The sequence below is a fragment of the Ahaetulla prasina genome, chromosome 2 (genome assembly GCF_028640845.1).
Source record: "Ahaetulla prasina isolate Xishuangbanna chromosome 2, ASM2864084v1, whole genome shotgun sequence".
Classification (NCBI taxonomy): domain Eukaryota; kingdom Metazoa; phylum Chordata; class Lepidosauria; order Squamata; family Colubridae; genus Ahaetulla; species Ahaetulla prasina.
The window spans coordinates 15,987,792-16,008,462 of NC_080540.1; the positions used below are offsets into that span (position 1 = coordinate 15,987,792).

General features: G+C 45.1%; 1 protein-coding gene across 5 annotated transcripts in view; it reads left to right on the top strand.

Annotated features, from left to right (window-relative positions):
* Positions 1-19,403, top strand: part of ABHD16A (abhydrolase domain containing 16A, phospholipase) — a 60,889-nt gene extending 41,486 nt beyond the window's left edge. For 3 of the 5 annotated variants that reach the window (XM_058168224.1, XM_058168227.1, XM_058168226.1), the window contains 8 exons: positions 2,426-2,530; positions 8,114-8,177; positions 10,163-10,219; positions 11,029-11,091; positions 12,060-12,136; positions 13,090-13,188; positions 16,069-16,115; positions 19,065-19,402. In XM_058168224.1, coding sequence (XP_058024207.1) covers positions 2,426-2,530; positions 8,114-8,177; positions 10,163-10,219; positions 11,029-11,091; positions 12,060-12,136; positions 13,090-13,188; positions 16,069-16,115; positions 19,065-19,148 — 596 coding nt within the window. In that variant the 3' untranslated portion in view covers positions 19,149-19,402. Of the gene's footprint in view, positions 1-2,425; positions 2,531-8,113; positions 8,178-10,162; positions 10,220-11,028; positions 11,092-12,059; positions 12,137-13,089; positions 13,189-16,068; positions 16,116-19,064 lie in introns of all 5 variants that reach the window. The other 2 variants (XM_058168225.1, XM_058168223.1) reach the window with 1 other exon arrangement.
* The last annotated feature ends 1,268 nt before the right edge of the window (positions 19,404-20,671 follow it).

The following is a 20,671-nucleotide window of genomic DNA, read 5'->3' on the forward strand; positions in this document are numbered from 1 at the left end:
TCAACAAGCCCACCTGAGTTCTACGACCCCACTTCACGAAGAGGGATTCACACCCAGCTATCTGAGGCACAGTGGTCTCCCTCGGCTCTAGACTCTCCTTGATGATAACCGCCACCCCTCCACCCCTACCCTGGGCCCTCGGCTGATGGAATGCTCGGAAGCCTGGTGGGCACATCTCCACTAGGGGAACCCCCCCTTCGGTGCCCAACCAGGTCTCAGTAACGCCCATAACGTCCGCGGTCCCTTCCTGAATAAGATCTGAAATCAGGGGGGCTTTATTAACCGCGGACCTGGCATTACATAACATCAGCCGGAGGCCCAGGTCCCGATTATCCTGGCCACTCGGGTCACGGGAAATTTCTGGGGGGCCGGAGCACGCAATCGCTCGTAAACAGCAGTTTTGAGCAGTTTGGAGAAATGGTAGCGGAAATTTTGAGTTGTTCGGCAAATACTACCTCTGGCTGGCCCCAGAGTGGAATGGGAATGGAGATTTTGAAATATCCTTCCCCCAGGAGTGGGAAGGGAATGGGGATTTTGCAGTATCCTTCCTGTGGAGTGAGGAGGGAATGGGGATTTTGGAATAGCCTTCTCCCAAGAGTGGGGAGGGAATGGGGATTTTGCAGTATCCTTCCTCTGCCATGCCCACCAAGCCACACCCACGGAACCGGTAGTAAAAAAAAATGGATTTCACCACTGCCTGAAATCCCAAGGCCAAATCTAGCTTTCGGCCTGAACTAAAGTTAGACACCTTGAATTTTAGGAGATGCCCATCTTGAGGGATACCTCAAGATGGGCACTGCCAAGTTCATGTATCTAGAAAGAGGATCCATTCAAGGCTTTGATTGTGTTTAGATGAAATATCTAAACACAATCCTTTTCTATAGTAATTATGCTCAATCCACCCATTGCCCCAAATTATGCATTAATGGAAACAAGGTTCGCCATACTAGGTGGCCCCGTAGTGAACATAAAGAGATTAGAGTTTGGAATGATGCAGTTTTGAAGGTACAGGAGGTCAGCTCAAGACAGAACAATTGGAAGTATTTGGAGGGGATGCTGACGCTGGGTGATTTGAAAGCCACAGGAGGCAATCTATATCAGGGGTCTCAACTGCCAACCCGCCAGCAACTCCAACAGCTCAGGCAGGGCTGTAGTCACGCAGCAAGGAGACAGATCTATATAACATTCCAGATGATTATGGACTACAATATCTGAGTATCTCTTGGAAATGTACTCAGTGGCGAGAAATTCAGAAGGAGGAGGCACAGATGTCCTACTTGTTTATGATTTCATGACATCCCTGCTTGCGTTTCCAGCTCTCCCTAAATACAGATTTCTCTTTCTCCTTGCACCCGACAGCCACTTGGGCAGCCATGTCTTACCCCGAAGTCAGCGCCGTCATCCTGGATGCCTCCTTTGATGACCTCGTGCCTCTTTACAGCTGCACTGCAGTCCTTGGCCTGAAACCAGCGGTGAATTCCAGCAGGTTCTGACAGGTTCTGGAGAACTGGTAGCGGAAATTTTGAGTTGTTCGGCAAATACTACCTCTGGCTGGCCCCAGAGTGGAATGGGAATGGAGATTTTGAAATATCCTTCCCCCAGGAGTGGGAAGGGAATGGGGATTTTGCAGTATCCTTCCTCTTCCATGCCCACCAAGCCACACCCACGGAACCGGTAGTAAAAAAAAAATGGATTTCACCACTGCCTGAAATCCCAAGGCCAAATGTAGCTTTCGGCCTGAACTAAAGTTAGACACTTTGAATTTTAGGAGATGCCCATCTTGAGGGATACCTCAAGATGGGCACTGCCAAGTTCATGTATCTAGAAAGAGGATCCATTCAAGGCTTTGGTGCCCTAGATGAAGTATCTAAACACAATCCTTTTCTATAGTAATTATGCTCAATCTACCCATTGCCCCAAATTATGCATTAATGGAAACAAGGTTCGCCATACTAGGTGGCCCCGTAGTGAACATAAAGAGATTAGAGTTTGGAATGATGCAGTTTTGAAGGTACAGGAGGTCAGTTCAAGACAAAACAATTGGAAGTATTTGGAGGGGATGCTGACATTGGGTGATTTGAAAGCCACAGGAGGCAATCTATATCAGGGGTCTCCAACCTTGGCAACTTTAAGCCTGGAGGACTTCAACTTCCAGAATTCCCCAGCCAGCAAAGCTGGCTGGGGAATTCTGGGAGTTGAAGTCCTCCAGGCTTAAAGTTGCCAAGGTTGGAGACCCCAGATCTATATAACATTCCAGATGATTATGGACTACAATATCTGAGTATCTCTTGGAAATGTACTCAGTGGCGAGAAATTCAGAAGGAGGAGGCACAGATGTCCTACTTGTTTATGATTTCATGACATCCCTGCTTGCGTTTCCAGCTCTCCCTAAATACAGATTTCTCTTTCTCCTTGCACCCGACAGCCACTTGGGCAGCCATGTCTTACCCCGAAGTCAGCGCCGTCATCCTGGATGCCTCCTTTGATGACCTCGTGCCTCTCGCTCTCAAGGTCATGCCGGAAAGCTGGAGTAAGGGGAAGGACAAGAAATGGATCCTTCTTTATGGTCCAATGGTTTCACCTCTTTTGAATCTGTTTCCCAGACTGCTAAATGGTTCAGTCCGTGAGAGTTAAAACTTGGTCAGTAAGAGCTGAACCAACGTCTTCCTTTTAACCACTAAGTTAGTTCTCGTGTCCTCTAGTGGCCTGCAGTTTCTTTCCCTTGTCATCTTGGGAATGTTTTCTTATCCGGTTGCTTTGATATCAGCTAGTAGGTTGAAATTCCAGTTTTACAACATTGCTGTCAATCGGTGTATTACATTGTAGGCGTCACGGAGCTATAAAATCCCCAGTCCTGAACAGCTGCTATGTTTAGAAACGGAATAGAATAGAATAGAATAGAATAGAATAGAATAGAATAGAATAGAATAGAATAGAATAGAATAGAATAGAATAGAATAGAATTCTTTATTGGCCAAGTGTGATTTGACACACAAGGAATTTGTCTTGGTGCATACGCTCTCAGTGTACATAAAAGAAAAGATGCATTCATCAAGAATCATAAGGTAAAACACTTAATGATTGTCATAGGGAAACAGTCAATATAAATCTTAAAGATACCAGCAACAAGGTTACAGTCATACAGTCATAAGTGAGAGAAGATGGGTGATAGGAACGATGAGAAGATTACTAGTAATGCAGACTTAATAAATAGTTTGACAGTGTTGAGGGAATTATTTGTTTAGCAGAGTGATGGCGTTTGGGAAAAACTGTTCTTGTGTCTAGTTGTTCTGGTGTGCAGTGTTCTATGGCATCATTTTGAGGGTAGGAGTTGAAACAGTTTATGTCCAGGATGTGAGGAGTCTGTAAATATTTTCACAGCCCTCTTTTTGACTCATGCAGTATACAGGTCCTCAATGGAAGGCAGGTTGGTGGTAATTGTTTTTTCTTCAGTTCTAATTATCTAATTATAATTATTTAGGTTGGAATTCCTTTATTTTATTTTATTGTCTTCTACTTTAACCATGATGGAGGTCTATGGTTGTGTAATCTTCACCACACGATTTTGTTTCTCGTTTTTGGTTTTTTTCACAACTGGTGGCGATTAGATTCTCAAAAGGATTTTCCCTTTGGTGGGGAGGGCCCCTGATACACTCAATGTTCTTGTAATGTTTGTTTACAAATGTACAGGTTGAACAGAGAAGAATTCAACCAGGGAATGTTCAGCTCAGAGTTATGAAATGCCGTGTTAAGGCTGCAGACTTTTGCATGTGTCAGGGTTCCAAGTAATAGAAGCAAAACTCCGAGGCAGGTTGATTCCTCAAAGAATAGCTTTATTATATATATCATATTGGCACAGATCTGGTGAAAACGGACTCTAAAGGTTCCCGTTTGTTTTCACCTAATTAAAAGTAAAAGTTTTTCCCTCAAACAATCAGTCACATAGTCCAATCCCGGCTCTGTCTGGTTGCCTGGTGACATTACTCTTCTTTCCTCTGACCAGGTGTGAGAATTTATTTATTTATTTATTCGATTTTTATACCGCCCTTCTCCCGAAGGACTCAGGGCGGTGTACAGCCAAATAAAAAGCGCAATATATAAATTAAAACAAGACTAAAACAAACATATTACAAAATGGCCAAAAATTAAAAAAAAAATTTAAAACATTTAAAATAGTTTAAAAAACCCTAAAAATATAAATAACCCCTGATTAAAATTTAATTAGGCCAGTCCCGCTTGAATAAATAGATGTGTTTTCAGCTCATGGCGAAAAGTCCGAAGATTAGGCACTTGACGTAAACCAGGGGGAAGTTCGTTCCAAAGCGTAGGAGCTCCCACAGAGAAGGCCCTGCCCCTGGGGGCCGCCAGCCGACATTGTCTGGCTGACGGCACCCTGAGAAGACCCTCTCTGTGTGAGCGTACGGGTCGGTGGGAGGCATAAGGTAACAGCAGGCGGTCCCGTAAGTACCCGGTCCCTAAGCCATGGAGCACTTTAAAGGTGGTAACCAAAATCTTAAAGTGAGAATGTCCTTGGTTCCCAAGAGAAAGTATTTTATTTTGCCTACAAAGTCCCAACTATCTCAAATCTCCCCTCCCTTATCCCTCAGCTCCAGTGTGGCAACACTGAAGCTCCAAGATGGCTCCAGTCAGGTCAGCTTCAGGGTTGACAGCATGTTCATTTAGAGATAAAGGCCCGCTGAATTAAAAAGAACTTGCTGGAAGACAGATAACACCCTTTATTTTTCACAGATTGTTCTGCCTCCTTCCGTGCTCTGTATACAAAGTGCCAAGAGAGTCATTGTGATGTAGTAGTGGTGCAGGCAATGGGATAAGAACCAAGGAGACATGAAATTTTCTATTGCCTTATACACTGTAAGCCGCCCTGAGTCTTTGGAGAAGGGCGGGGTATAAATGTAAACAAAAAAAAAAAATTTAATGTGGAGAAAAGCAAGATTTTACACCTAGGCAGGAAAAACCAAAGGTGCAAGTACAGATTAGGAGAAGTCTGGCTCAAACACAGCAACTGTGAGAGGGATCTTGGAATCCTAGTGGATAATCGCTTGAGCACGAGCCTGCAGTGTACAGCAGCAGCCAAAAAAAGCTGATACAATCCTTGGTCATTTAAACAGAGGCATAGAATCAAAATCACGTGAAGTATTAGAACCGCTTTGTAAAGCCTTAGTAAGGCCACACCTGGAATACTGAATCCAGTTTTGGTCACCGCATTACAAAAAAGATGTTGAGACTTTGGAAAAAGTTGCAAAGAAGAGCAACTAAGATGATTAAAGACCTGGAGACAAAAACATGTGAAGAACGGTTGCAGGAATTGGGTATGGCCAGTCTAGAGAAAAGATGGACTAGGGATGGCAATGATAGCAGTGTTCCAGTATTTGAGGGGCTGCCGCAAAGAAGAGGAGGGACAACCTATTTTCCAAAGCACCAGAAGGCAAAACAAGAGACCATGGATGGAAAATAAGGACAGCAGCAACCTGGAATTAAGGAGAAACTTCCTAACAGTGACAACAATTAACCAGTGGAACAGCTTGACTTCAGAAGTTGCAGGGGCTTCATTACTGGAGGGTTGTTGCTTTTTTTTTTTTTTTTTTTTAAAGATGGACAGTCCACCTGTCTGAAATGGAAGGGTCTCCTGCTTTAGCAGGGAGCTGGAGTAGAAGACCTCCAAGATCCCTTCTAAGCTCTATTCTGATTGATTGAATCAGAAGGTTGATGTCTGCTCTTACTTACAGAAAGTCACTGGATGGCTTTGGGCCATTCCTCACTCTTAGCCCAGCCCCAGCCAGATTTACAGGGTGGCGTTTGCACAGATTAGATCGGTGGAGGACAGGGTGCAGGGCATGCCATCTTGGGTTAAGGAGAGAAATCTTACTAGATCTCTTAAGTGTTTCACCTACAGTTGTTTTAGCTAGTGGTGTCAGGGTTTGGACCAGAGGCTAAAAGATAAAGGTAAAGGTTCCTCTCGCACATATGTGCTAGTCATTGCCGACTCTAGGGGGCGGTGCTCATCTCCGTTTCAAAGCCGAAGACCCAGAGCTGTCCGAAGACGTCTCCGTGGTCATGTGGCCGGCATGACTCAACGCCAAAGGCGCACGGAACGCTGTTACCTTCCCACCAAAGGTGGTCCCTATTTTTTCTACTTGCATTTTTACGTGCTTTCGAAACTGCTAGGTTGGCAGAAGCTGGGACAAGTAACAGGAGCTCACCCCGTTACACGGCAGCACTAGGGATTCTACCTAGCTATAATTTATGCGCTCTTCTATTGAATGTTGACATCTTTCATGCGGGGATAGTATAATTAGGGTTATCCTTCATGGAGGTAGTCCTCAACTTACAGCCGTTTGTTTAGTGACCATTCAAAGGTAACCACGGCACTGAAAAAGTGACTTACAACCAATGTTAGAATTTTAAGCTGCCCCCAGAATCACTTTGCTGAGTTGTGCAGCTATAAGAAACGAATGAATCAATCCATTCAAATAAACAAATCCTCACACTTTCGACCGTCACAGCATCCCTACGATCACCTGATCAATAATCCAGGTGTTTATAATAATCTGCATCTACTTACGACAGTTGCAGTGTGTCGTGCGATTGCCATTTGTGACCTTCCCAGCCGGCTTCCAACAAGTAGTCTATTGGGGAAGCCAAGTTCACCAAGCCACCATGTGATTCACTTCACGACCGTGGCAAAAAGGTTGTAAAATAGGGAACGACTCACTTCACAATCTCGTTGCTTAGCAATGGAAGTTCTCGTCCCAGTTGTGGCTGTAAGTCAAGGACTAGCTGTATTTGCACCCATGTCTTAATACAGGTAGTCCTCAACTTAACGATCACAATTGAGCCCCAAAGTTTCTGTGGTTAGGTGAGACATTTTTTAAGTGAGTCTTGCCCCATTTTAAGACCTCAGTTGTTAAGTGAATCACTGCAGTTGATAAGTTAATAACCGGGTTGTTAAGTGACTCTGGCTTCCCCATTGACTTTGCTTGTCAGAAGGTCGCAAAAGTCATAAGTATGAACCAGTTGCCAAGCGTCTGACTTTTGATCACGTGATCCTGGGGATGCCGCAGAGGTCATCCTGTGAAAAATTAATTTAGCATATTTGGAAGGGAAGAGCAAAGAGATTATATTAAGAGCCATAATGGCACAGTAGTTAGAATGCAGTATTGCAGGCTAACTACTGACTGCCAGGAGTTCGATCCTGACCAACTCAAAGTTGACTCAAGTCTTCCATTCTTCCGAGGTGGGTAAAATGAGGGACCCAGATTGTTGGGGGCAATAGGCTAACTCTGTAAACCGCTTAGGGAGAGAGGGCTGTGAAGCACTGTGAAGTGGTATGTAAAGTCTAAGTCAGGGGTCTCCAACCTTGGCAATTTTAACCCTGGAGGACAGGGTTTCTGGGAGTTCTGGGGAATTCTGAGGAATTCTGGGAGTTGAAGTCCACCAGGCTTAAAGTTGTCAAGGTTGGAGACCCCTGGTCTAAGTGCTATTGCTGTATAGGGAGTTCTGCAAAATACAGGTAGTCCTCGAATTACAACCACGATTGAGCCCAAAATTTCTGTTGCTAAATGAGACATTTGTTAAGTGAGTTTTGCCCCATTTTATGATCTTTCTTGCCTCAGTTGTTAAGTGAATCACTGTAATCAGTAAGTTAGTAATCTGGTTATTAAGTGATCTGGCTTCCCCATTGACTTTGCTTGTCAGACGGTCGCAAAAGTTGATCACCTGACCTAATACAAACCAGTTGTGAAGCATTTGAATTTTGATTACATGATCATGGGGATGCTGCAAAGGTCATAAGTGTGAAAAACGGTCACAAGTCACATTTTCCAGTGCCGTTGTACCTTTGAATGGTCGCTAAACGAACAGTTTTAAGTGGAGGACTACCTGCACTAATGGGCTGTGTACAGACTGCATTGTGAAAAGCATTATGTAAAAGCTTTTACATCCCTTGTTTGCGAGATCCTTAACAAAACCCGTTATTTGAAAATGGTTAAACTGATTAGTTAGAGGCCATGGATAACAAAGTGAAGTTGGTTTGGGTTAGAGACTTATTTGCTGGGCAGAAAGGTAATGTAATGTTCTCCTCTTTGTTCCACAGGAAGCTTGGTCACCCGGACAGTGAGACAGCACTTAAACCTGAACAATGCGGAACAACTCTGCAAGTAGGCAACTCAGAGGACAAAACACCATGGAGCAAAGCCATTGTCAAAAAAATGTTGGATCATGCCAACCCTTTTCTGGCTAATTTTTAAAATCAACTACCACTCCACATGACCAGTGGCCAGATAGCCCAAAAGATCTGGCCAGAAGCAGATTTCCCCTTCTTTGTTTTAACCCATTATAGCATTTTGTTTGTTGCTTATCAGCGGCAAATGGAAATGAAGATTAGCCAAGGAAATGTCCATTAATTTCATCATCTCAAAGATTCAGCTCTGGAATCTACATCTAGAACAGGAGTGGGGAACCATGGCCCTTTAATGACTTGTGGATTTCAACTCCCAGAATTCCTGAGCCATTCCATGGCTGGCTCAGGAATTCTCGGAGCTGCAATCCACATGTCAAGGTTCTGACTAAGGAACCCAAGCAAATCAGAACTCTGAGGCTAAAGTCTTCCTCAAAGAACTTCTTTATTGGATACATCATATCGTCACAATCAAATGCAAAACCAACTCTAAATGTTTCCCACAGTTTCAATGTAATTATAATAGGAAATAACTCCCTCCCCAAAAGTCACACGTTGGCCAGTTAGGTTAATTGGCGGGCTCTCCAGGCACACCACCTCATCTCCACCTGTGGAGATAACCTTGGTTCCCACGAGAAAAGTGTGTGTTTTGTCTAGCAAGACCTTTCATCCTCCTTCCCCTCTCCACTCTCTGTGGCAGCTGAGGAATAGAAAAATGGCTTCTGCCGGGTTCGATTTGAAGTTGACACCACAAATCACAAAAGGGCCATGGTTCTCCACCCCTGATTCTAGAAGATGCCAGGCACAGAGAGACTTTCTATAGTGGGTTCTATGGAGAATGCAGAATTAAGCAGTTCAGCACTTCTTAACATGGAAAGTTCTTCCTACTTCTTTTCTCCTTTTTGACATTTCAGCTTCTGACCTTCACTGTTATTGCAAGCGGGCGAGTTTTCCCCCTGAAACTCCCTGCTTGAAACCTTTTGAAGCAAAATACAGGAAGTCATCGACTTAAAATAGTTCATTTAGTGACCGTTCAAAGTTACAGCGGCACTGGAAAATGTGATTTATGACCATTTTTCACACTTATGACCTTTGCAGCATCCCCCATCATCATGTGATCAAAATTCAAATGCTTCACAACTGGTTTGTATTTATGACCGTTGCTGTGCCCCAAGGTCATGTGATCACCTTCTGCGCCCTTCTGACAAGCAAAGTCAATGGGGAAGCCAGAGTCACTTAACAACCGGGTTACTAACTTACTGATTGCAGTGATTCACTTACCGACTGTACCAAGAAAGGTCATAAAATGGGGAACAGCTCACTTAACAAATGTCTCACTTAGCAATTGAAATTCGAGGACTACCTATATTTTGCAGAACCCCCTATATCGCAATGGCACTTAGACTTATATACCGCTTCACAGTGCTTTACAGCCCTCTCTAAGCGGTTAACAAAGTCAGCATATTACCCTCAACAATCTGTGTCTTCATTTTACCGACCTCGGAAGGATGAGTCAACCTTGATCTAGTCAGGATCAAACTGCTGGCAGTTGGCAGAGTCAGCCTGAAATACTGCATTCTAACCACTGCGCCATTACGGCTCTTAATAATAGTCCCTTTGCTCTTCCCTTCCAAGTATGCTAAAATAAAACAGGTAATTCTCCATTTTGTCTGAAGCATAGAACTTATCAATTTTCAAGCAGGCTAGTTGGAAATTAAAGCTGCTTGCTTTGAACAGTGTGAAATGTCACTAATATGCAACAAGAAAAGGGACAAGAAAAGAGCCCTCTCGGGTGTCCCCTGGGCAACGGTGATGTCTCCGGCTAATCCTTTCAACCCAGAAGTGCCTTGGTAGCTGCTCCTGACACAAATGTGGTAGTTGTAGAACAGTGTTTGTAGCAAGCTTAGATGAAACGTCCTGGCTTGCCTCCATATTAACCAAGTCTCCCTGTGGTGTCCTCTTCAGGTATCAGGGTCCCGTGTTGCTGGTTCGCAGAACCAAAGATGAGATCATCACCACCACGTGAGTAAAGTAGCAACTCCGCCTTTCCAATTTGGTTCAGGCAGTAAATAAATGTAGCTTTCATGTCATATTTGTCCTTTAGAGTAGAGAAGATCCATGTAGTCAGGGTTCCAGGTAATAAATCCATATCAAGTGAAACTCCAAGGCCAGCAGATTCCTCAAAGAATAGCTCAGGGGTGAAATCTACTTACTTTCCCTACTGGTTCAGTAGTGCACGCATGCATCACATGCGATTTTAGATTTGGGATTTTGGACCCTCTGCACATGCGCAAAGCCTGCGCATGTGCAGAGGGTAAAAAACAGGTTACTTCCTGTTTAAAACTAGGAAGTAACGATGTCCGGATGGGTGGGCAGAGCCTCACGCTGCTGCCGCTACTAGTTCTCCGAACCACCCACTGCTACTAGTTCGCCCGAACTGGTAGCATTTTACCCCTGGAATAGCTGTATTGGAAATGTCATATTGTCACAGATCTGGTGAAAACCAACTCTGAAGACTCCCTAATTAAAAGTAAAAGTTTTTCTATTTTCTCAAAACGATCAGTCATATGGTCCAATCATGGTACACTCTGGCAACCGGGTAGCATCACTTCCTCCAACCAGGAATGAGAATGTCCTTGGTTCCCAAGAGAAAATACTTTGTTTTGGCTACAGAATCCCCTCTGTCTCAAATCTTCCCTCCCTATCCCTCAGCTCCAGTGTGGCAAAACTGAAGCTGTCAAAAATGGCTTCACTCAGGTCAGCTTCAGGTTTGACACCATGTGTCTCTCATTTGCCATGGCATTAACTCTTCGTTTTTTCTGACCTTCTAGGGTTCCTGAAGATATAATGTCTAACAGAGGGAATGACTTACTGCTGAAATTATTGCAGCACAGGTAAATCAATATTATAGCTGCGGTTAGATAGAGAGCTGAACCTTTCCAATTTTAACTCTGGTTATGTTAAATTTCCTCTGCCAGATTTTTCCTAGCAGAATCAGTTTTCAGTTATAGCCTCGCTTTTGTGGGTTTTCCACCTCAATATGTCAGGAAAATATATTGTCCATTTTTAGTACGAATGCCGCTAAAATTCAGTTTTTGAGGGCAGAGAATCCAGAGGCCACAAATGTAGGTTTTTGTAAAACTGAACATACTAGCTGACCACTTTGGTGAAAGGCTTATAAATAGATATTTTGTCTGGGGTGATGGAAGCTAATGGTGTTGTGGTCCGCTGGCGGCCTGCAGAGCTGGCAGCAGAGTTGGACAGTGAGGAGGTTGGGGTGGACCATGGGCCAGTCCTGGAGTCTGGGGAAGGCTCGGATGAGAGCTCTGCATCGGAGGCAGAGAAAGGGCCATCTGGGAGGTACGTGCTGCCTCCGGAGCCTCCAGAGTCAGACTTCAGCTAGGCAGAGGAACAGAGGGAGCCTGTTCCCAGTGCACCCATGCGCAGAGCTGCCAGAAGGCAAGTACAGTTAAAACAAAAGGGACAACTTGGGAGTAAGGCTTGGAGATGATTGGCCCCTCCCATAAGACTTAAAAGAGGAGCAAAGGCAGGTGGGCCTTTTCAGGAAGCAGCACTGTTAATTCTGTTCAGTTTAAAATCTGAAACTCTGTTTGATTCTGGACTCCCTGTGGCTTTGCCAATTAGGTCTTTGGCAGCGTGTCAAGGGAGATAAAAGGGGGTGAATTATCATCTTTATCCCGAAGGACTCTTTACAACTATTTGGGACTCACCTGTGAACGAACAGAATTCACAGCTGTTGCAATAAAAGAGGTTTTTGGGACTAACTCGTGTGTTATACTGACTCAGGAAGCCTAAGTCAGAACAGATGGGATTCTTTCTCAACAAGTGCTATCTGTCCTAGGTATCCCAGAATCATGACTGAAGAAGGCATCAGAATCGTCCGAGAATGGCTGAAAGCTTCTACACCCATGGAAGAAGGTAACGTGGTTGAATCCTAAACCTAACCCCAGATAGATGACATGCTGAGGTTTGTCTTGACAGGTGCCAGAACTGTTGTGAGTTTGGATGATTCATATTAACCACCCTGTGAAGCAATTCTTGGTCCCAATGCTAGACAGTTTCGGGAAAGAGGCATTGATTACTCAACAGAAAGGCTCAGAAATGTCAGATGCATTTAATCAAGATCTGTCCCAAAGATGGATGGTGAAATTAAATCAGGAATGTTGCTCTGATTCTAAAGGCTCTAAAGTCTTCAAATGCATGCGCAAGAACTGCAAGAGCTCTTTCCAAAATAGATCCAGATCAGGGGTGAAATCCAGCAGGTTCTGACAGGTTCTGGAGAACTGGTAGCAGCAGAAATTTTAAGCAGTTCGGAGGAACCGGCAAATGCCTCCTCTGGCTGGCCTCAGAGTGGGTTGGAAATGGGGATTTTGCAGTATCCTTCCCCTGGAGTGGGGTGGGAATGGAGATTTTGCAATAGCCTTCCCTTGGAGTGGGGTGGGAATGGAGATTTTGCAGTATCCTTCCCCTGCCATGCCTACCAAGCTACACCACAGCCACCAAGCTATGCCCACAAAACCAGTAGTAAAAAAAATTGGATTTCACCACTGATTCAGATGCAGCTCAATAGAATGTGTTGATGCTTGGTTTTATTGTATGCTGCCCAGAGTCACTTCGTGTGGGATAGGTGGGTGGGTGAGTGGATGGATGGATGGATGGATGAGGGAGGGGGGAGGGAAGCAAAGGAGAAGGGAGGGAAAGGAAGAAGGGAAGAAGGAAAAGGAAAGAAAGGGGGAAAGGAAGAAAAGAAAGGGGGAAAGAAGAGAGGGAGAGAGAAAGAAAACACCTGCAATCAGAGCAGTGCCCACCTTTGCATCTCCCTGCCATTCAAGCCAGAGGGCTCTACTCACACCAGCTCCTTGTCATTGCAGCCTCTATGTATAGCCGCTATGAAGTAGAAGATGACTGGTGTCTGTCTGTACTGAAGTCGTACCAAGCCGAAGAAGGTGATGAGTTTCCGTGGTCTGTCGGTGAGTCCAATGCGAGAAGCACGTAGAGCAGAAAACTGCATGGCAGGAAACCGGCTCGTGGAATTGCCACAAGTCAATCGTGTTTCTCGGTTGGAGAAAATCTTAAGAATGTGCGATCCAGGTTGAAATTTGAAGACAGGAAAGATTGTCCCAATAATGTTGGCCTGGCTTACTGGCTTATGGGAATTAGCTAGTCTGTTTCCCTGAAAATAAGACCTCCCCGGATAATAAACTCAATCGGGCTTTTGAGCGCATGCGCTAAAATAAGCCCCCGCCCCAGAAACTAAGTCCACCCAGAAAATAAGCCCTCCGTAAAAATATTTAAATGCATGTGCAGCTGGTTTTCCCAGTTGCAATGTATGGCTGTGAAGATTGGACCGTAAGAAAGGCTGAGCGCCAAGGAATTGAGGCCTTTGAACTCTGGTGCTGGAGAAGACTCCTGGAAGTCCCTTGGACTGCAAGGCGATCAAACCGGTCAGTCCTAGGTGAGATCAACCCTGACTGCTCTTTAGAAGGCCAGACCCTGAAGATGAAACTCAAATACTTTGGCCACCTAATGAGAAAGAAGAACTCACTGGAGAAGAGCCTAATGCTGGGAAGGATTGAGGGCAAAAGAAGAATGGGACAACAGAGAATGAGGTGGCTGGATGGATCACTGAAGCAGTAGGCGTGAGCTTAAATGGACTCTAGAGGATGGTAGAGGACAGGAAGGCCTGGAGGAACGTTGTCCATGGGGTCACGATGGGTCGGACACGACTTAGCAACTAACAACAGCAAAAGCTGCTGGTCCCCGCCCTTTCCTCTGGTTAGGGAGACAGAGCTGGAAATCAGGTAGGACGGCAAGAGGAGCCCCGTCTTGCTCCACGTGCCCCAAAATAATAAGATCTCCCCAAAAATAAGGCCAAGTGCTTATTTCAGGGTTCAAAAAAATATAAGACAGGGTCTTATCTTCAGGGAAACACAGTAGTGATAAGTTGCCCTCCCACAACTACATTGAGTAGACCAATAATGATGACCGCATTCCAAACCAGAACAGCTAATGGGAAGAACGGAAGAGGAGGAACTATCATCTGATTGGTGGGATATGTCCCGTCAGCAAGAAAAAGGGAAAGCTTGACTGTACCATATTGTATCTTAGAAGTGACCCCCTGCAACAGGGTTTAGCATTCCTCAACTCTCATTGGACTTCTTAGGAACACAGGAGAGGTGGCAATAAAAGCAGTTTGGCTAACTTGGGTAGGCAGACAGGACGTCCGCAGAGTGTGATCAAGAGTCGAGTTATTATTAGCTATGATGTGGCTATGATCAAAGTCACATTGGTGGCTATGATGTTGTGATCCAAGTTCTACCATTTTTCTGGGCATCGATGGCCAGCAACTTGAACTTTTATTTTACGATTTTTATTAGTGTGTATAATACAAAATACAAAAGCAAATAGTAGGAAATATAATAATAATAATAATAATAATAATAATAATAATAATAATAATAATAATAATAATAATAATAATAATAATAATAATAATAATAATAATAATAATAATAATTTAATTTTTATACCGCCCTTCTCCCGAAGGACTCAGGGCGGTGAACAGGCAGATAAAAATAATACAATACATTACAATAAAAACACTATTTAAAAAAACTTATTCAATAAAGCCTAAATTTAAAATACAATACAAAATATAAAATAAACCCCAATAAAATCCATATTTAAAAACCCTATTAAGACAGTCCTGCTCAAAAGAATAGATATGTTTTAAGCTCGCGGCGAAAGGTCCGGAGGTCAGGAAGTTGTCGAAGTCCTGGGGGAAGCTCATTCCAGAGGGTAGGTGCCCCCACAGAGAAGGCTCTCCCCCTGGGGGTCGCCAGCCTACACTGTTTGGCTGACGGCACCCTGAGGAGACCCTCTCTATGGGAGCGTACCGGCCAGTGGGAGGCATGTGGTAACAGAAGGCGGTCCCGAAGATATCCCGGTCCTATGCCATGGAGCGCTTTAAAGGTGGTAACCAACACCTTGAAGTGCACTCGGAAAACCACAGGTAGCCAGTGCAGCCTGCACAGGATCGGTGTTATATGGGAGCCACCAGTGGCTCCCTCTATCACCCGCGCGGCTGCATTCTGAACTAACTGAAGTCTCCGGGTGCACCTCAAGGGGAGCCCCATGTAGAGAGCGTTACAGTAGTCCAGGCGAGAAGTGACGAGGGCGTGAGTGACCGTGCATAAGGCATCCCGGTCTAGAAAGGGGCGCAACTGGCGGACCAGGCAAACCTGGTAAAAAGCTCTCCTGGAGACGGTCGCCAAGTGATCTTCAAAAGACAACCGTCCATCCAGAAGAACCCCCAGATTGCGCACCCTCTCCATAATGGGAGGGGAAGGGAGAAATGTAGAAAAGGAGGGGGGGAGGGGAAAAATGGCATTGACGTCCGACTCCTTTTGGTGCAGTAGAATAAAGCATCAACATCAAACCTCAACTTTTTACTTTTACATAATAGTACAAACTAGCCATTTTTTATAACAACAAATCTAATCGGGAAAACCGAAAACCAAAGTTTCTTTTTTTTTTTTCCCCGCCCACCTCAAGCACAGAAACGGTTTCCAAGTAGAAACAAAAGTACTTGTGGTTTTTTTTTCCCTTGATCAAAGCGTCCGATTTACCCGTCTCTGCTAACTCCCATCAGCTTTTGCAGCCATTCATTCGTCCATGGTGGGGATCGAAGCGTCCTTCCATTTTTGTGCCAACATAGGCCGCCAACTTGGCCAGAAGGATGGGAGCTTTAATCAGCATTTTTAAATCCAAACTGATTGAACAGAGGTTCTGTTGCACCTTGCTTCCCTGTTAGAACCTTCTCAACCCGCCTCATTATTTTTTCAAACCAGGTGAAGACATGACCCTAGACGGGAGACGACAACTTGCACTATTCCTGGTGAGTCCTCCTAGCCTTGCACCCATACAGTAGTGGCCAAAATTGTGGAAACCTTTGGGTAAAGTGTATTTTCTAAAACTAGCTAATAACACCACTTTTTTTGGGGGGGGGGAGTAGTACCATAAAATTATATATCAATGGAAAGATAATTTTATCAAGAATGTAATGCAATAACTTTTAGGAAGGATTTGCTATTAGAATAGCAGTTACAGTATAAAGAAGGAAAGTGAAACACGTTGTTCTGTCCCTCTCCTCAGTCCGGGAGACATGAGCGATGACTTAATTAGCCGGCAACTATCAATTCTGACAGCAAACTAGCGAGTGTCTGTCAAGTGTCTCTGTTATCTCTCTTGGTGCCAGTGAGTCAGCCAGGAAACCAGGAACAAACAGGACTTCAGCTCTAGTTCTCTCCCTCTAAGCAGTTGATTTGCTCGCCATGAAGTGGTATAGCAGCCCTTGCTGCTTTTATATCCTGTGGGGTGTGGCTCCATGACTCAGCACTTCCTAGGCCTGCCCCACCCCTGCTTCTGTTGTTCCCGCCTCTCCTGTCTACGAAACGTAGGGTCCAGCCAGGCCTGATTGCCATCAGCTGGGTCAGGAGGCGTGGCCTGGGGAGGGAAAGAGTCAGGGAACGAAGGCCTCATTATCTCCTCCACCTGGCTTGCCTCTGGCTCCTGGAGCTGAGCCAGGGAAGCCGGTGCTCCAGAGATAAGTCCTTGTTCTGTCCTCCCTCGCTTCCGTCCGAATGATGGCTTAATTAGCCGTCACTCAGCTCTGGCAGCAGAATAGCCAGCGTCTGCCAAGAGCCTCCGTTATCTTCCACGACGCTGGTGAGTCACCTAGAAACAAACTTCAACTCTTAATCAGTGGATTTGCCTATTACAAAGAGACACAGCAGCTCTGGCTGCCTTTTATATCCTGTGGGGTGTGGCTCCATGACTCAGCACTTCCCACCCTTGCTTCTGTTGTTCCCTCTCCTGCCTACGAAACCAAGCCTGATTGCCGTCAGCTGGGTCTGCAGGCATGGCCTGGGGTGGGGGGGAAGAGTCAGGGGATGGAGGCCTCGTTATCTCTTCCACCTGGCCTACCTCTGGCTCCTGGAGCTGAGCCAGGCAAGCCGGTGCTCCCGAAGTAAGTTCTGACGGCCCTTCCCCCTCACTGTCCAAGTCAGTTTCTGGCAGCAGGCCCGGCTCGGGGGGTGCAGACACAACAGTCCTGATGGCCCTTCTCCCTGACTTTCCGAGTCACTTTCTGGCAGGGGGCCCGGCTCGGGGGGCGCAGACACAACACACGTAGAAAAAGTGAAACATACAAAAATTACCACCATAGAAAAAAAAGGGATATGCAAAAATTATCACTGTATCAGTTAATACTTAGTTGGGTAACCTTTAGGATGAATTACAGCCTTACAACGTTTTCCCATGGAGCGAACCAAGTCTTTTAATTCTGTGGCTATTAGACTGAACTTGTCAATCAGAAAGATTGGCAGTTCAGCGGTTCGAATCCCTAGTATTGGTCTCCTGCGTGAGCAGAGGGTTAGACTAGATGACCTCCAAGGACCCTTCCAACTCTGTTTCTATTACTATTAACTGAGTTTTATTGCTGGGTCACCCCTGATTAACAAGTTTCTGTAGTCGGCTCCATAGATGTTCAATTGGGTTAAGGTCTTGGCTATTAGAATATGATTATCTTGAAACTCCCCCCCAAAAAATGGTGCTATTAGCCATCAAACCTCAAAAATACACTTTTCCCAAAAGGTTTCCACAATTTTGGCCACAACTGTATATTCTGCTCCCCACAGCCCATTGTTCTAGCACATCCACCTCTCTTTCATTCACCATTTTCCTGTCCAACCAGGTAGGTTTCACAAGAGTGTTGTAATGCCCTTAGGATTAACTCCATTTTGTGCATGCACACGCTCGCTAACAACTTAAGCAGAGTTTTCTGAGGCACTTCCATCAAAAAACGCCAGAATTATCCTGAGGAAAAGGGAATACAGGTAGTCACGGACTTAAAATCACAATTGAGCCCAACATTTTGGTTGCTAAGCAAGACAATTGTCAAGTAAACCTTGCCCCCATTTTACGATTTTTAGCGCCATCGTTGTTAAGTGAATCACTGCAGTTGATAAGTTAGTAACACGGTTGTTATGTGAATCTGGCTCCCCCATTGATGTCGCTAATCAAAATATCGTAAAAGGTGATCACATGACTCTGGGGCACTGCAACCGTCATAAATATGAGTCAGTTGCCAAGCATCTGAGTTCTGATCACGTGACTATGGAGATACCACAACGGTTGTAAGTGTGAAAAATGGTTCTAAATCACTTTTTTTTCAGTTCACTAAATGAACTGTTGTAAGTCAAGAACTGCCTGTATTCTCCCCCAATTCTGACAGACTGTTTCTTCGAGTCTAGTACGTTAACCCCATAGTTTGCTCAACCCATTTTCATCCTGATGGCGTTATGCCCAAAAACTGGCTGAAAACTTCCTGGGCCCATCAGAACAGTGGCAATTGTTGCTACTTCTTCCAGTGTATTTAATGGCTTTAATTTTATCATCATCATCGTCTTTTAACAACACCATCATCCCTTGCGGGGTGGAGCCTAGAAAACTGAATGGAACTAGCAGAGTGTTTAATGGCCAGATGCCCTTCCTGTCGCCAATGCTGAGCTTTGTTCAGCAGATATATTCTCATTGTGCCCAGAGAGAGAAATATCTTGCCTCTACCTAGGATCGAACTCGCAGCCAGCCTCCTGATTGTGAGGCAAGAGCTCCACCTCTAGGCCACTGTGCCACTCCTAATGGCTTTATTTTATGGCCCTCTTAAAATAAGGCAATTAGATGGCCACTCATCAGGCCTTGGAGAGCAGAGAATGGCCCGGAAGCTACCAGTCGGGTCCCCTCTGAGGTAACAGGTGTATTTTGTTTTTGTTTTTCCATTCCACAGGCACGGAAGCACCTGCAAAATTTTGAAGCGACACATTGCACTCCACTTCCACCCCAAGAATTTCATCTTCCATGGAGCCTATAGCACCCTCCAACCACCCTCACCGTCACCACCTCCCATTCTTCTCCTGCACTCACGGCTTCTTGTTCCGACGTCCTCCCGCCTGCACCATTCTTGCCCGTGCGCGCGTAGGCGTGAACGGCCATCACCGTGCCGTCCCCCCCTCTCCCCCGCACTGTAAATCTGCTTCCCCTGTAATATTGATCCTCTGACCACCCACCCTCACATCTTGTCATCAGGGTTCACAATAAAGATGGTATTTTTTATATTTCCTGGCTCTCTGGTCTCTCAGGAGCTGCTGACCTCGTCTGGTGTTGTAAGAAGGGGTGGGTTTCAAAAAATTTTACTACCAGTTCTGTGGATTTGGCTTGGTGGGCGTTGCAGGGGAAGGATACTGTAAAATCTCCATTTCCTTCCCACTCCAGGGGAAGGATACTGTAAAATCTCCATTCCCACTCCAGGGGAAGGATACTGTAAAATCTCCATTCCCACTCCAGGGGAAGGATACTGTAAAATCTCCATTCCCTCCCTACTCCAGGGGAAGGATACTGTAAAATCTCCATTCCCACTCCAGGGGAAGGATACTGTAAAATCTCCATTCCCACTCCAAGGGACGGATGCTGCAAAATCCCCATTCTCTCCCCACTCCAGGAGAAGGTTAATGCAAAATCCCCATTTCCTCCCAATCAGCTAGGACTCGAGAGGCAGAGAATAGATGGGGGCGGGGCCAGTCAGAGGTGGAATTTGCCGGTTCTCTGAACTCAAAATTTCCGCTACCGGTTCTCCAGAACTGGTCAGAACTTGCTGAATACCACCTCTGGTTGGAAGTTAAGCGGATTTGGTCTGGGTTGGAAACTGGATGGGAGAAGAGCAAGAAATTACAGAGTTGAAACTTAAGATGGAGGGAAAAATGAGGAGGCAATGGGCTACCACTTCCTTGATGTTTCCAAGGAGACAGCATGCAAGTATCACATCCTCTCTAGGAATCAAATTCAGCCATAGGACATCTTTACTGCCTCTTCATAGATCTATATTGGAAAAACAATAACCTTTTGATTGATAGGAGCCTAATAAAATGGACTTTTATGGTGTGTGGTCCTCCTGTCACTGGATGAGCTGTTTGCTCTCAGTGGAGTATTTCAGTACACAAATACTGAATACTTTTAACTATCCTGAAAAATGCTTAGAAATAAAAAGGGCGAGAGAGCATCTGACTAACTGAAAAAACAGAGTTTGTGCAGGAAGCAAGGATAGAGTAAGCAGGAAGTATACCGATAAATATTTAAAGGTAAAGGTTCCCCTCGCACATATGTGCTTAGTCGTTCCTGACTAGGGAACGTTTCAAAGCCGAAGAGCCAGCGCTGTCCGAAGCCGTCTCTGTGGTTATGTGGCCGGCATGACTAAAGGCCAAAGGCACACAGAATGCTGTTACCTGTTTTGGTCCCTATTTTTCTACTTGCATTTTTTACATGCTTTTGAACTGCTAGGTTGGCAGAAGCTGGGACAAGTAATGGAAGCTCACCCTGTTATGCAGCACTAGGGATTCG